The sequence below is a fragment of the Bufo bufo genome, unplaced genomic scaffold, assembly GCF_905171765.1.
Source record: "Bufo bufo unplaced genomic scaffold, aBufBuf1.1, whole genome shotgun sequence".
Taxonomy (NCBI): domain Eukaryota; kingdom Metazoa; phylum Chordata; class Amphibia; order Anura; family Bufonidae; genus Bufo; species Bufo bufo.
This window is the reverse complement of record NW_024400303.1, coordinates 18,239-35,837: the sequence shown is the minus strand read 5'-3', so window position 1 is coordinate 35,837 and position 17,599 is coordinate 18,239. Positions and strand designations below refer to the sequence as shown.

Here is a 17,599-nt window from a genome sequence, read left to right as displayed (position 1 = left end):
TAATGCTGATAATGTTAGCAATGGTGTGGTACAATATTAGTAGTAGTATTGTTGTAATAGTGTATGTTAATTATCCTTTGGGTGGAAAGTCAAGCAGGAGTAAAACTGAAAACTGACATAGGTTATGGCAGCAGTGTCACTACCTTATTATTCATCCGATGTCGGTTCCTCAGTTGGTGGTTTGTCTGTTCCTCAGTTGGTGGTTTGATCTACGATTCTTCTGCTGGTCCTGTTGTTGCAAGATTCTTCTGCTGGTCCTGTTCCTTTAAGACACGGCGTCCTCCTGGCTCACCTCCTAGCAGCAGCGCGGCCCCGGCCGGAAGCACGTGCAGCGTGAGGGAGCTTGTTGTTCTGTTGCCCGGGAAACCGTTGGTGGTGACGTCACCGCTTTGAGTACAGGAGCCTCCGTAGGACAAAAGACTACCTACGCGTTTCAGAGCCTATCGGGCTCCTTCGTCAGGGTTAGTCTGTTAGCTGTACCTAGGAGGATTTAAGTAGCTCCCTGGGTTCCCATGGCAACAGGTAAACATAGGTTTTACAGCGGAGGAGGTGTCAGTCTGTTTCAATAGGGTTAACCGTTTGTGTACCGTTTTGTTGCTGGTTTTGATCCTACAGTTTATTCATTTGGGTATATGTAAATAGGCAAATATACAATACAGGACTACATCACCTGTCACACTAAAGGAGTCGTCTATTACATCAAGTGCCCCTGCGACAAAATATATATAGGACGAACCAAAAGAGAACTCAGGGTGAGAATAAGGGAACACATTAACAATATCAATAAAAAATCAGAAAATCACCCTTTGTCGCGCCATTATACTGAATTCCATCAGGGGAAATTCTCAGGATCAAAATTTGGGGGGATAGAGAAAGTTAAGGAAGATAAGAGGGGTGGTGACTACATTAAAATCATGTCTAGAACAGAGAGCAAGTGGATATTCAGATTCAACAGCTTGGCTCCAATAGGATTAAACCAAGAAATAGAATTATTTGCATTTCAATAACTAATAGCCCAGAGCAATCAAATCATGTGCTTTCTATAATTAATGGTATGTAATAAAACCAACATACTACAGCCACGCCCCCTTCCCCTTGACCTCACTGATTTATCATCACCCGACCCTATTTACATATACCCAAATGAATAAACTGTAGGATCAAAACCAGCAACAAAACGGTACACAAACGGTTAACCCTATTGAAACAGACTGACACCTCCTCCGCTGTAAAACCTATGTTTACCTGTTGCCATGGGAACCCAGGGAGCTACTTAAATCCTCCTAGGTACAGCTAACAGACTAACCCTGACGAAGGAGCCCGATAGGCTCTGAAACGCGTAGGTAGTCTTTTGTCCTACGGAGGCTCCTGTACTCAAAGCGGTGACGTCACCACCAACGGTTTCCCGGGCAACAGAACAACAAGCTCCCTCACGCTGCACGTGCTTCCGGCCGGGGCCGCGCTGCTGCTAGGAGGTGAGCCAGGAGGACGCCGTGTCTTAAAGGAACAGGACCAGCAGAAGAATCTTGCAACAACAGGACCAGCAGAAGAATCGTAGATCAAACCACCAACTGAGGAACCGACAAACCACCAACTGAGGAACCGACATCGGATGAATAATAAGGTAGTGACACTGCTGCCATAACCTATGTCAGTTTTCAGTTTTACTCCTGCTTGACTTTCCACCCAAAGGATAATTAACATACACTATTACAACAATACTACTACTAATATTGTACCACACCATTGCTAACATTATCAGCATTATACCAGGCTAGTATTGTTTATGGGACCAGTTGTCTTGACCACACACTCCAGCGCTATCTGTCTTGTATCACCTAAGGGTGACATACTCCTTTGTCAGAGGAGTGTCTTGGACCGATGGTGGTGTCCCTACTTCAGCTTCCATCATTGTGATGCAATCATGATCCTGTTCCTGGCAAAGAGAGTCATTTGAGGTCCAAAATTCTTCCTCCTGAAGATCTTCTTCAGCATGCAGATCAATAAAATCTTCAGAAGCATCTCCTGAATCTCTAGTATACTCCCCCCTTGGAAGAGGAAGGAGTGTAGCAGGGTTAAGTACAGTATGTGACATTTCTGAATGGTGACATTATCTGGCAGGGACAGACTACACTGCAGCCGGAGGTGGCGTTATGCAGTGAGGTGTTTGGTGAGTTTGGGTAAGAACTCCAGTAGCGTGACCTTGATGACATATAGCCTGAAGGGAAGGCTGTAGTTAGGAATCCCAAGGACCGGAGCGGTTGCAATTGCTGTCTTCAACTTGTCAAAGGACTCATTTGTCTCCCATGTTAACTGGAACGGAGAGGTTGCATTTCGGGGAATACAGTAATATAGGGGCTGCATCAGTACTGAGGCATTGGGGAACCAGGGTCGGCAGTTTACTACCTTGGGCAATACAGTGTCCAAGAAAGACTACCTTGGGTAAACACAATTGGAGTTTTGTTTGAGATACTTTGCAGCCCAATTCGGCCAGGAACTGTAGGAGATAGATTGAGCAGGACAGATATTCCTGAAAGCTTGAAGCACAAAGGAGGATGCCTCTGGCTGTACCGCGATGTAGGCTAATAAGGTAGGCTTCCTTGTAACTCGGTAGTTTATACACAGGTGCTCAAGGTCATAACGAAATCAGAGCAACGCAACACATAAAACACAGTGTATCAAAATCTCATCAATTACTGTGGGGTTCTTACTTGCGTGCCCTCAAAGGCACCCCAACTGCTACCGCACCCCTTCCTCAGACAGATGACAAGAGGCTACACCAGGGGACACAGTATAGACAAGATTACTCAGTTTTCTTACCTCATATCACGGGTAGCGATCCCGGTGTCCGGTGGTGCGCCCCTACTATGTCTGTTCTCCGGGGGTACGGAGATCAGGGGGGTCCAACCTTCGAGCCCCACACGTCGGGCGCCAAAATGTTCTGGTTCTGATCAATGGTCAGGTAGGTTGATACACTGCTCCAAATTAGATAAATAGATACATGCATGCATGGCGAGAGAAATAACACTGACACTCTAGATAAGGTCAAAGCATAACTCTAATTTATTAGGTGGGGGCTTCACATTATATACCTTCCATATTAGTGGGAGGAGTGGGCTCACATGATTGGTCTTTTAGCAAGAAGGAATGTAAACAGGAAATAAGTTTAAGGCCTCTTTCACACTACGGTTTTTTTTCCGTTTTGCGGGCCGTTTTTTACGTTCCGTATACGGTCCGTATACGGAACCATTCAATTCAATGGGTCCGCAAAAAAAACGGAATGTACTCCGTATACATTCCGTTTCAGTGTTTCCGTATCTCCGTTCCGTGCAAAGATAGAACATGTCCTATATTTGTCCGCAAATCATGTTCCGTGGCTCTATTAAAGTCAATGGGTCCGCAAAAAAAACAGAATGCATACGGAAATGCATCCGTATGTCTTCCGTATCCGTTCAGTTTTTTGCGGAACCATCTATTGAAAATGTTATGCCCAGCCTAATTTGCTCTATGTAATTACTGTATACTGTATATGCCATACGGAAAAACGGAACAGAAAAACTGAACTGAAACGGAAACACAACGGAAACAATAAACGGAACAACGGATCCGTGAAAAACGGACCGCAAATAGCCATACGGTAGTGTAAAAGAAGCCTAAGGCATATGTATGATAGAATTCCTGACAGTTTCAAGTCTTTGCTGCAAATAGTTTCAATCATAGAATGCATACTGGGGGTTGTCTCTCGGACAGACACTATTTTGTAAGTGACAAGCAAGTGTCCATTATATTCCATAACACATGTTTACTTCATATGGAAGAGGGGAATAAGCTGCTCCCAGACATGCCAAACATTTGTTTGCCCAAATACCTGTCACTAAGGGCTCATGCATACAACCGCCTGCTGGCCATGCCTGTGCTGCAGACGGCACCATGTGCCCGCCATCTGCGGATGCGCACCTATTCACTTTTTTGCAGTGTAGAGGCGCGGACAGAAAACCTACGGAAGCACTGCACAGTGTTTCCGTGGGCTTCTGATCTGTGCCTCCATCCTGCATCTCACTGTATCTTCACACGGCCGGTGCCCATATATTGTGGACCCACTATTTGCGGGCCACAATATGGGCAAGGTCGTGTGCATGAGCCCAAGGATGTGTTTATGCAGAGGTGCCCATAGACTAACAGCCAAACGTATGCCAAAACTGTACTGTTGGCATACACTTGGTAGGTATGCATTTGTATACCTTTTTATACTTCCGTTTAAATCCTCCAAAAAATAAGAAACTATGCCCGCTATCTCTATATTCACAGTCATACATGGAAAGCTAGATAAATAGTATAGATTTATAGTGGCTCACCCTTCTGATTGCTAGGGTAGGTGCTCTAACTAAAGTGTGGTTCACCCTGACCACAATAGGGGGTTAAGAATTATAAATATGTTTTATAGTGGGCACTCAATATCTGTTGCTATACATCAGGTCTGATTTATTGTAACTTATTTATTAGATAGTCATTAATTCATAACAATATAACATACCTACAATAAATAGAATAGAAATAGACAGTATATAAAATATATAAAATACAAAATATCTCGGTCTGTTGTGAAATATCGCGGTTTGTTGGAATTGATGACTTCAGATATATATCCAATATCTCTAAAACATATTTAAAAATTTATATAAAAATTCTCATGTGTCCTTATAAACGCTGAACCTATGTTCCTAGCGCTTCAGAGTCTCAATCGTATATTATATTATTGGTAAGAACAGTTCACAGTCTTATGCGGTATATCCGTGAGTGTAAATGTTCAATTGTACTCACTATTTGAAGTCCGGCTTGTACGTATCAGCCCGTGGTAGTTGGAACCTGCTCACAACTTATTACTGTGCGCCCCACGTGTAGCTGGCGTCCTGCGTCTTACTAGCGTTCCATGTGGTTCGGGCGTCGGAGGAATCTTTACTGGTTAGTTAGTTCAAGGTTCCTTACGTTGAGTCAGGGGTGATGTCAATTACCGTAGCTACTGATGAAGAGGTCAGAGACTTTGAAACGCGTATAGCGGTTGGGATCCTTATATTGAAAAAGACACCTCATCATATCGGAAATATCAGCTGATCAACACGCATAGTTACGGACATAACCGCAGAGACGGTAATTGACATCACCCCTGACTCAACGTAAGGAACCTTGAACTAACTAACAAGTAAAGATTCCTCCGACGCCCGAACCACATGAAACGCATTTCTGGCGCAGTTTTTGTCTCCTTTTTATTCTACATCTAAAAGCTTTAGGTGTCCAAAGTGATTGTTCCTTATCTCCTCACCCCAGGCAGTGGGCAGCAGTCGGTGACTGGAGTTACGGCCGCAGACGATGGTAACAGTTACTGGCGAATCCGTGGGAAGACGTCGACTGTTTGTGAAAGAGGAACATTGGTTAAATGTGGACACTCTATCCGTCTAACACATGTCAATACAGGACGAAATCTACACAGCCATCACTTCACATCTCCATTATCAGGAAACCAGGTGGGTTCCATGATAACAAAAAATTATATAAATTAATTTTTTTCCATTTTTCTGTCAGCTTCTGCACGGATTAGGTCATGTGCTCCACTGCAGCCAGTGACTGGCCTCAGCGGTGTCATGTCCCAAAGAAGCATGTCCTGTCACATGATGTGCATCTTGGGGACACATTACCGCTGAGGCCAATCATTGGCTGCAATGGAGCACGTGACACGATCCATGCGGAAATTGGACAGACAGGGACCAGAAGTCCAGTGAATAGAGCCAGGGAGTTGCAACAAAGCAGTGGGCGGCAGACAAACATGGATTTTTACACAGGAAAAGAAAAAACAAATCTAGTTCCGATCACCTTAAATTTAATTTTTCATATTGGTCCCAAAGCAAGTAATATTAGTGTGATATTTAATCACAGATGTGGCTCCCAAGAATGTAGTATTGAAAAATCCAAGAGCACTCCTAAAATCTTGGAAAAGATCGTACTGTTTATCTGGGGAACGTATCTTCTTCCTCACCTTCCTGTAATCTCCTTTCAATGTTCACAAAACTTCTCAGTCACATAAACATAATTTTCGGATGTAAACCACAGTGCGACATCTGCGTGCAGCCAAAACACTGCTCATATGTAACAGCCATTGACCACAGAATTTTGCGGGTAAAATTGATGGATAATCAGCAGATTTGTGCAGCCATTGGCTGCCGCATGTATCCCTCAGAGAGTGCGGAGGGCACTTCTGTAATATACCATATTTTTCGGGCTATAATATATTTTCCATTATTCCTCCGACCTCTGTATTAGACCCCCATTCCTCTTCAGATCAAACCCCCAAGCACCATCAGACCAAAAACAAGCAAAACTTACCTCTTCTGCTCCAGACCGGAGCCTCGTCCTGCACTCGCCGCTCCCTAGTCGTCTTCCAAGCCCAGTGCTGCACTATGACGTGACATCACACAGCATCAGGTTATAGTGTGCGCCTGCTGTAAGCAGTCAGGACACAGTGCAGAGGAGTGGTGAGTAAAGCCAATGCTGCGCTTCCCTTATAGATCCCTGTGCCCTTTGCATCCATAATGGAAGTGTTCATTATCATTTGGACTATAAGAAACACTGCCATTTTCCCTCACTTTTTTTCGTCTTATAGTTCGAAAAATATGATACTGTGTTTATTTCACTCTTTTAATGACCAAATTGGCCCCTAAAGTTCAGAGTGTCTATAGCGCTCCGGAATCTGTACATTGCTGACATGTATACGCGATGTACAGCTTCCTCTGTAACTGCAGGCATAGGGGCACACATTGCTACTTCTGCCTGTGCCCGCTCTGCTCCGCTAAAGCCTGGCATAGCTCGTAGGTGCGAGGTCTCCTGAATCGATGTGCTATACCAGGCTTTAGCTGAGCAGAGCGGGCTCAGGCAGGAGCAGCAGTGTTCTATGCAGAGCCCCTGCCTGTGCCCGGTCCACTCGGCTAAAAGCACTGCTTAGTACATGGTTCCGGGACACCTGCACCTTATGCCTCATGCACACAACCGTTGTTTTGGTCCGCATCCAAGCCGCAGTATTTGCGGCTTGGGTGCGGACCCATTCACTGCAATGGGGCCGCCAAAGATGCGGACAGCACTCTGTGTGCTGTCCGCATCCGTTGCTCCGTTCCGTGGCCACGCAAAAAAAATATAACATGTTCTATTCGTGTCTGTTTTGCAGACAAGAATAGGCATTTTTACAATGGGCCGCCTGTTCCGTTCCGCAAATTGCGGAAGGCACACGGGCGGCTTCCGTGTTTTGCGTACAGCAAAAAACGGAACGGTCGTGTGCATGAGGCCTATATGTTATGCCAGGTTTTAGCTGTGAGGATCAGACACAGGCAGAGCAGCTATGTGCACTCCTGCCAGTACAGAGCTCACTGTGCATGCAGTTTTGTGGACTCCATACACGGCATACATGTCAGCAGTGTACAGATTTGAAAGAGCTATAGCAGCCTAAATTTCGGAGGCCTATTTTATCATAAAACAGTAAAGAAAATAAATTGTATTACAGAAATTAATGATATGCTATTTAGAATTGTTTAAAAAAGTTATATAAAAGGTTAGTTGTCCTTTAAAACCTGTAGACTGTCTATGGCAGGGGTGCACAGCCGGCGGGCCGCATGCGGCCCCCAGAGCCAAGGTTTGCCGCCCCCATCCTCCTGGACAGAAACACAGATGATCGTGTGATCAGCTATGTTTCTGCCATGAGCGTCACACGAGACAGCATTACAGCTTCTGCTCCCGCACTGTAACAGGAGCAGGTCTGTTCACGGCTGTCGTGACAGTAGGCGAGCCAAGGAGAAGGCAGAAGCAGTGTATCAGCGCTTCTGCCTTCTCCTCAGATAGGTGAGCGGTGGACTATGCAGGATGGACCCGGCTTTAGGCAGAGGAGAGCAGAGCCTGGAGGGTCAGGAGACCCTGCTCAGCTCTGTCTTGTACGAAGCAGGTTGGTTTCCCTGTAACTTGGGCTCCTTTGGATGTACCAGTTACAGTGGAACTAGTGCAAAAAAATCTCCTATTGTCTCCTAAAGGTCTTTCAGTGACCTCTTGGGGACAAATTATGTGGAAAAAATATATATATAAAAAAAAAAATGTTAAAAAATTATTTAAAAAAAATAAATAAAAGAACATTTTTATGATCCATTGGGGGACATTTTGTGTTGCAAAAATATATACGTATATAAAAATAAAAAAAATTATAGAAAACTATTTAAAACATTTAAAAAAAAATAATAAACTACAAGTAAAATAAAAAAAAGTGCAAAATAATAGTGTTCATTGTCCCCCAATATTAGCCTAGAGGTTTGGACCCTTTAAAATGTAACTTTTATTGGTTCAATTAAAAAGCAAAACACATCACCCTGTGATAACTGGGTGACCGAAAAATATCAGGACATGATGTCGCCCAGCTACCACCGTGAATAGGTGAAATTAATAAGATGTAAATAGTGCAAATTCCACAAGGGCACTTGTGACATTAGTGATAGGTATAGGTTTTGGGGGAAGGTTAGGGCACTTTTGATGGGTGCTGGGGATGATTCTCTCCCTGTACCCGCCCTAGGTTAACCCTTTGCCCAGGGATGATGGTGGGATCTCCCTGTCCCCGTGCCTGCCCTGTCTGGCCCTGTACAACCCTGCACGTTAGAAATTTCACACAAATAATGATGTCAATTTTAACCCCGACGCATTTCCCCACCACGGTTCATCAGGGGGTCGGTTAGAGGAGGATAATAGTTGTAAATAACATCATAGATAAAAAAATAGATAAACAAATGTACTATGTCCTGGGTGATACAGTAAGGCAGGCCATGCTTGGGGCTGGATAAATCACAAAGGCTCTCTTATTGGTGAAGAGGGATGTCACTGATGTGCCCCAACGATGTCCGGACTGCCACCTGCCGTGTTTGGTAAGGCAGTTCATTGTCCCCCAACAGTCTTTTTATGACCCCTTGGAGGACATACCCATATTTTTTTAAAGGAGAACAATAAGAAAAAAATATTTTTCATTAACCCTCAGGTCAGACCAGCAGTCAGAACCTCAATATTAATCAGACCTCAGCTCACAGCCCCTATCAGACCCCCAATGTTAATAAGACCTCAGATCAGACCCCAATGTGAATGACCCCCAATCAGACCTCAGATAAGAGCTGCATTGCCTCTCATTAGCCCCCATTGCCTCTCATCAGCCCCTATATGAGCCCCCATTCCTCTTAGCAGCCCCCATGCCTATGTGCAGCCACCATATGTGCCCCCATGCCTCTTAGTAGCTCCCATATGAGCCCCCATGCCACAGAAAACTTTAAAATTCGATCCACTTCCTCCTGCTGTCAGCTGTGCTGTGAAGGCTGCGCACAGCGTGAGATCACAGAGCGCACTCACTCTGTGCGCATCCCTGCACAGCCGACAGCTGAGGACCAGGAAGCGGTGAGTACAGAGACTACACCGCTTCCCGGTCCTCCGGTACTAATGAGCGCTTCCATAATGGAAGCTCTTCATTAGTATTCGCCCCATAAGATGCAGGGGCTTTTCTCCCCACTTTTGGGGGGGGGGGGGTGCGTCTTATGGGGTGAAAAATACGGTATTATGTGGCAAAAATATACACTGCTCAAAAAAATAAAGGGAACACTTAAACAACACAATGTAACTCCAAGTCAATCACACTTCTGTGAAATCAAACTGTCCACTTAGGAAGCAACACTGAGTGACAATCAATTTCACATGCTGTTGTGCAAATGGGATAGACAACAGGTGGAAATTATAGGCAATTAGCAAGACACCCCCAATAAAGGAGTGGTTCTGCAGGTGGTGACCACAGTCCACTTCTCAGTTCCTATGCTTCCTGGCTGATGTTTTGGTCACTTTTGAATGCTGGCGGTGCTTTCACTCTAGTGGTAGCATGAGACGGAGTCTACAACCCACACAAGTGGCTCAGGTAGTGCAGCTTATCCAGGATGGCACATCAATGCGAGCTGTGGCAAGAAGGTTTGCTGTGTCTGTCAGCGTAGTGTCCAGAGCATGGAGGCGCTACCAGGAGACAGGCCAGTACATCAGGAGACGTGGAGGAGGCCGTAGGAGGGCAACAACCCAGCAGCAGGACCGCTACCTCCGCCTTTGTGCAAGGAGGAACAGGAGGAGCACTGCCAGAGCCCTGCAAAATGACCTCCAGCAGGCCACAAATGTGCATGTGTCTGCTCAAACGGTCAGAAACAGACTCCATGAAGGTGATATGAGGGCCGACGTCCACAGGTGGGGGTTGTGCTTACAGCCCAACACCATGCAGGATGTTTGGCATTTGCAGAGAACACCAAGATTGGCAAATTCGCCACTGGCGCCCTGTGCTCTTCACACATGAAAGCAGGTTAACACTGAGCACATGTGACAGACGTGACAGAGTCTTGAGACGCTGTGGAGAATGTTCTGCTGCCTGCAACATCCTCCAGCATGACCGGTTTGGCATTGGGTCAGTAATGGTGTGGGGTGGCATTTCTTTGGAGGGCCGCACAGCCCTCCATGTGCTCGCCAGAGGTAGTCTGACTGCCATTAGGTACCGAGATGAGATCCTCAGACCCCTTGTGAGACCATATGCTGGTGCGGTTGGCCCTGGGTTCCTCCTAATGCAAGACAATGCTAGACCTCATGTGGCTGGAGTGTGTCAGCAGTTCCTGCAAGACGAAGGCATTGATGCTATGGACTGGCCTGCCCGTTCCCCAGACCTGAATCCAATTGAGCACATCTGGGACATCATGTCACGCTCTATCCACCAACGTCACGTTGCACCACAGACTGTCCAGGAGTTGGCAGATGCTTTAGTCCAGGTCTGGGAGGAGATCCCTCAGGAGATCGTCCGCCACCTCATCAGGAGCATGCACAGGCGTTGTAGGGAGGTCATACAGGCACGTGGAGGCCACACACACTACTGAGCCTCATTTTGACTTGTTTTAAGGACATTACATCAAAGTTGGATCAGCCTGTAGTGTGTTTTTCCACTTTAATTTTGAGTGTGACTCCAAATCCAGACCTCCATGGGTTGAAAAATTTGATTTCCATTTTTTAATCTTTGTGTGATTTTGTTGTCAGCACATTCAACTATGTAAAGAACAAAGTATTTCAGAAGAATATTTAATTAATTCAGATCTAGGATGTGTTATTTTTGTGTTCCCTTTATTTTTTTGAGCAGTGTATAAAAAAAAAAAAAAAGTAATAAACCAGTTATAAAAAAAAATATAATAAAATACAAATAAAAGGAAAAAGTGAAAAATTAACAAAGTGTCAGTGTCCCCCCAAAGGTCTTTTTATTACCTTTTGGGGGATATATTTAGTAGCAGAAATATATTAAAAATTAGGTTAAAAACACAAAAAAATAATAAAATACATAGAAGACAAAACACCCACACCAACCAAAACGGTCACAATTATCGCCCTATTCACGTGAAACCATACATATTATTAGATAACAAAACAACTGACACAAAATAGGGAACTAATTAGAGTAATTTATTTTGGTGTCAATTTTTTCATATTTAAAGAATAAAGAGCTATAGTTTGAAAATACTTTAAAAAAATGTTTTGTACAGTTTTTTTCCCCCAAATAAAAAAAATAAATAAATTATAAGGCCCTATGTGTCAAGTAAAAAATTGTTGCAAAAATTATTTCGGTAGTCACGACACATAAAACATAAAGTTCCAAATGTTTGAACCACCACGTGCGCTCACAAAAAAATTGACTGTTTAGGCCTGGTTATTAAAGTGTTAACCAATAAGCACTTTCCCCACTAGTAAGGTAAAGTGCTTACTGGTTAATACATGGCGCCTGTAACTGGGGGGCAGGAGGTGGTAATAACCAATGAGCGCCAGCCTCTGCAGTAAAGGAAAGCTCTGATTTATGAATAGGAGGCAGGATGGAAGGAAATGTCGCCACTTTTACTGGGTTTTTTCTGTAAAAAAGACTTTTTAACAGGTTCCTGCAGCACTGCCCCTGAATTAAAAGATTTATATTTACATGCTCCATGCCGCCCTGGTCTTTTGCGCTGCCTCCATCTTCCGGTTCCCGCGCTGTTTACACCTGGCAGTGCATGGCCATGGTCACATACGCCTCTCCAGTCAATGATTGGCTTCAGTGGTGACATGCTGCTTGTGGCCACATCACTGCTGAAGCCAGTCATTGGCTTGAGAGGTGTATGTGACCATGGCCATGCACAGCCAGGTGAAAACAGCGCGGGTACCGGAAAATGGATGCAGCAGGGGCAGTGCGGAGGACCGCACCGGTAGGGGAGCAGGTAAGTTTAACTTTGATTTAAGGGGCCATGCTGCAGGAACGTGTTCGAAATTCATTTTCACTGGGAAATCTCTTCATAAGAACGCTCATTCATAATAACTGGCCGGTATAATCGCGCCGCACATCTTTGTGTAATCAGGGATGTGCTGCCGATAATCAATATAACTAAATGAAGGAGGAAGGACTGTGATGGCGATCACTCCTCCCCAATCACTTTACATTGGCCTGTGTAATAGGCTGATGCAAATGAGCGCTCATCAACATTTATTTTTATTTGCGGCCCCTTGAAATAGAGCGTTGTGACAATGCGGCCCTCAGACCAAAAAAGGTTGTGTGCACCCCTGGTCTATGGGATAATGATTTAAAGTGGTACTACAGCTAAAGTTTTACAAAAACTAAGGAATGCTTTAAATGGTTACCGTACCTTCAGCAAACTGTATAAATCATTTCTATGGGTGAATATAAGAAACTTTGTAATATATATTATCAGAGAGGGAAAAAAATGACAGAGCTGAACCCGGACAACCACTTTTTTTTATTTTTATAATTGTCTTTTTATTGAAGGAAGTACCGTATTTTTCGCTTTATAAGACGCACTTTTTCCCCCCCAAAAGTGGGGGGAAAATGACAGTGCGTCTTATAAAACGATGGTTGACTTTTTTTACAGGGCTGACACGGATGTATCGCGGGCCGCTATTCTGCACAGTGTGGCCGGCGATACAGTCACAGTGCGGGGAGGGAGGAGGGGCTGGAGGCAACTCACAGCGGGCCCGGTGCAGTCACTGTAGTACACCGGGCCCCGCGCACAGAAGTCTCTTAGTATGTAAAATCTTTCATTAATGCTTTATACCATAAATCGCTCTCCTTTTGATAAACTTTACTAGCCTAATCGCCTGCATCAGTACTCACTATGAATGTAGCGTGCGGTCCGGCCGGCGTGTGACTGACGTCACGCTCCTCCCACTTCATTAATGAAGCAGGAGCAGGATGAAGTCATGCGCCGGAGGGACCGCACGCTACATTCATAGTGAGTACTGATGCAGGCGATTAGGCTAGTAAAGTTTATCAAAAGGAGAGCGATTTATGGTATAAAGCATTAATGAAAGATTTTACATACTAAGAGACTTCTGTGCACGGGGCCCGGTGTACTACAGTGACTGCACCGGGCCCCGCTGTGAGTTGCCTCCAGCCCCTCCTCCCTCCCCGCACTGTGACTGATGTATCGCCGGCCACACTGTGCAGCATAGCGGCCCGCGATACATCCGTGTCAGCTAGTTTATCAAAAGGAGAGCGATTAATTCAGGATTAAAGAAATATTTTACATACAAACAATAAAGTACTGTAATGCTGTGAAACATAGGGCCATGAGGGGGACCAGCATAAGATGCTATATGTGTGTCACCCACACATATAGCATCTTATGCTGGCCCCCCTCATGGTCCTATGTTTCACAGCACACATCCGCCATAACAGTGCATCATCCATAGATCCCCCCCATAACAGTGCATCATCCACAGATTCCCCCCCATAACAGTGCATCATCCATAGATCCCCCCCATAACAGTGCATCATCCATAGATCCCCCCCATAACAGTGCGTCATCCACAGAGCCCCATAACAGTGTCATCCCCAGACCATTAGTTCAAAATCCACCAAAAGCACACCTTTTGGTTCAAAATATTTTTTTTCTTATTTTCCTCCTCAAAAACCTAGGTGCGTCTTATAATCAGGTGCGTCTTATAAAGCGAAAAATACGGTATATAAGAAACATAAACATTTCTTTGTGAAATCTGTTAACATCCAAGTGACCAGCATACATGAAAGATTTGACATTGCAAATAATTTTCAAAAATGCATACCAAGCAGTTCCATTTCTGCCAACACATATTGGTATAAACCACAATCAATAGAAAGGTAGATTTGAGCAGGCTAGTTTACAACCAAAGAGGCTGAACCCAATAGTAATATAACTGGACAAGAACAGTCCTCGAATATGTTTATGTAATATATAACAATTGAGTTACAATGGTCAAAAGACAAGACACAAGAGGGTAGAGAGGGGGGGGGAGGAATGCTACACAATGATCTCTGTGAATGTGTCCCACGGCTGCCATACTTTATGAAATTTGTCTGTAGTGTTATTGAAAAGCGCGGTTAGGTGTTCCATTCGTCTAACATCCATAACACTGGAGATTAGGTCAGGCCGAGTCGGTATGTCCTGTCTTTTCCAGTATTTAGCTATAAGGCGTCTAGTTGCCGACAATATACGAAGCACTAAGTAGAGTACATGTTTCTTTAGTACCGTTGGAGGCATGTTCAGTAAAAACATATAAGTGTCGAGTGAGAATTTTACATTAGTTAGTTGCAGAATAAGGTGTTGGGTTTTGTTAGGAGTTATACATGTTAACATGTTTACTGCCACCTGTAGGCTATATAGATATGACAGTTTATAACCTTTGTTATATTGTTTGTGTCTGAATAAAGTTTGTTGAATTACCTCACATCACCTCAGGAAACATGGTGTCAGAAGTGGAGAGGGCTTTGGTGTTGTAGAAACCACTAAAGTCCTAATATCAGAACAAAAGATCAACAAGAATAGTTTCTCTGGTAATTTATTAATAAGAGACACACCGTGTTACAGAAAATGGCTGCAAACAACTTCCCTGTGCCGTCTCCCATGGACTGTAAAGGGGACCTGGCAGTTAACTGGACATATTTCAAATCCCAGTGGGAAGATTATGAGGTGGCAACTGAACTTGATAAGAAAGACTCCAAGGTAAGGATAGCGACACTGCGCTCAGTGATGGGGAGAGACGGTCTGTGTATTTATCAGCACCTCTCACTCTCTGATGCCGACAAGCAGGACATAGAGAAAACTCTGGATGCATTACAGAGCCATTTTATGCCTTCACGTAACATCATTTATGAGAGGTACATATTCAATACCACAAACCAAGGCCCATTGGAAACTATAGATCAGTATGTGACTAGACTGAGGCAGCTAGCCGCTACATGTGAGTTTGGAGTATTACATGATGAACTTATCAGAGACAGAATAGTTCTGGGATCAAAAGACATTAATGCTAGAAAGCGAATGCTCAGAGTACCAGACCTGAACCTACAGAGAGCCATTGATATGTGTAGAAGCCATGAACTTACAGAAATGCAAATACAAGCAATGCATAAAAGCAAAAGTGAAACTGAAGCTGTACATTATACTGCTAAAACCTATAAAAAGCCCATGAAAGAAAGCAAAGTAAAAACAATCAGATGTAGATACTGTGGAAACAACCACCCCTGGGGGAGAGACCACTGTCCTGCATATGGAGAAACCTGTAGTAAATGCAAAAAGCAAAAGCATTTTTCTAGAGTATGCAGGCAGAAAGCACATGCCAGAATACATATGGCTGCACAGATCAAGAGCAGCAGCTCAGAAGAATCAGTATTCACTATTATTCATAAAATAGGAGCAGTAAGCAGTCCAGGGTCACAGTGGTTTGTACCACTAGAACTCAGCATTGACAGAGAAGCAGGGGAAAGGTTACACTGTCAGTTAGACTGTGGGGCCACCTGCAACCTTATGACATACAAAGACTATTGCAAAATTGTTAAAGAAGGAAAGCCAACATTACAGAAGAGTAATTTCAAATTAAAATGGTACAATGATACCTATATGATACCTATGGGCCAATGTAATCTAAATTGTACATATAAAGATAAAACATATACACTGCAATTCCAAGTTGTCCAAGGTAAACACAAACCACTTCTCTCAGCAGAAACATGTCAGAAAATGGGCCTCCTTACACTGAATGTAGAACATAATGTATTAATACATGATGACCAGCAAACAACTACAACCTAACCCTTTTCTTATGAAATGATCACAACTGAATATAGAGACATTTTCAAAGGACTAGGGTGTCTACCTGGAGAGTATCACCTAGAAATAGATGAAGCAATACCTCCTGTTCAACACCAACCACGTAGAGTGCCGGCTCCACTTAAAGCAGACTTAAAGGCGAATATAGAGAGATTAGAGACACTGGGAGTGATAAAAAAGGTCATAGAACCTACGACATGGATAAGTAGTATGGTTGCTGTTAAGAAACCAGGCAATCTGCGAATATGCATCGATCCCAAAGACTTAAATAAAGCACTAAAACGCTCACATTATCCAATGCCCACTATAGAGGAAATCCTGCCAAGTTTAACAAATGCAAAAGTATTTTCTGTCTTAGGCTAAGGATGGCTTCTGGCAAGTAAAACTGGACACTAAAAGCAGTTATCTCACTACATTCTGGACTCCCTTTGAGCGTTACCGATGGCTACGCATGCCTTTTGGGATTGCTACTGCACCAGAAGAATATCAACGTAGACAACATGAAGCAGTAGAAGACCTGCCCGGAGTGGAAGTTATTGCAGATGATATATTGGTGTATGGCTGTGGTGACACTACAGAGGAGGCCACAAAGGATCATGACAAGAATTTGATTGGACTCTTAGAGAGAGCACGAAAGCTGAACCTAAAATTCAATAAAAAGAAGCTGAGATTGAGGCTATCTTCGGTACCATACATGGGACATTTACTCACAGCAGAAGGCCTGCGTCCTGATCTCGAAAAAGTCAGAGCAATTTTAGAGGTACCAAAGCCTGACAATGTACAAGCAGTTCAGAGACTGCTAGGGTTTGTAAACTACCTTTCAAAATTCTTACCACATCTTTCGGATGTATGTGAACCACTACGCAGACTGACAGACAAAGACAGCTTGTGGGCCTGGCAATCCAGCCATGATGAAGCCCTCAAGCAAATAAAAGATATTGTTACTAAACATCCAGTTTTGAGATACTACAATGTCAATGAAGAAGTAACAGTCCAATGTGATGCCAGTGAAAAAGGTCTTGGAGCAACACTTTTGCAAGGAGGTCAGCCAGTGACGTTTGCATCACGTACACTGTCTTCAACAGAACAAAGATATGCCCAGATTGAAAAGGAATATCTTGCCATTGTATATGCATGCCAGAAGTTTAATCAGTACTTACATGGAAAAAATATTATTAACATTGAGACTGATCATAAGCCACTAGAGAGCATTTTTTAAAAACCTCTCCTACTAGCACCAAAACGTCTACAGCGCATGATGCTACAGTTGCAAAAATACAACCTTAATGTGGTTTATAAAAAAGGATCAGAAATGTATATTGCAGACTTCTTATCAAGAGCAGCATTACCTCACAAAACAATGGACAAGGACACCCCAGATTATGAGATTTTCTTGATGCAATCAG

General features: G+C 43.8%; 1 protein-coding gene across 1 annotated transcript in view; it reads left to right on the top strand.

The window, feature by feature from the left end:
* LOC120983868 (stromal cell-derived factor 2-like) overlaps positions 1 to 17,599 on the top strand; it is a 30,594-nt gene that overhangs the window by 2,405 nt on the left and 10,590 nt on the right. Inside the window, exon 2 of the mRNA XM_040413256.1 lies at positions 5,289 to 5,522. Within this exon, the coding sequence (XP_040269190.1) occupies positions 5,289 to 5,522 (234 nt within the window). The remainder of the gene's footprint in view (positions 1 to 5,288; positions 5,523 to 17,599) is intronic.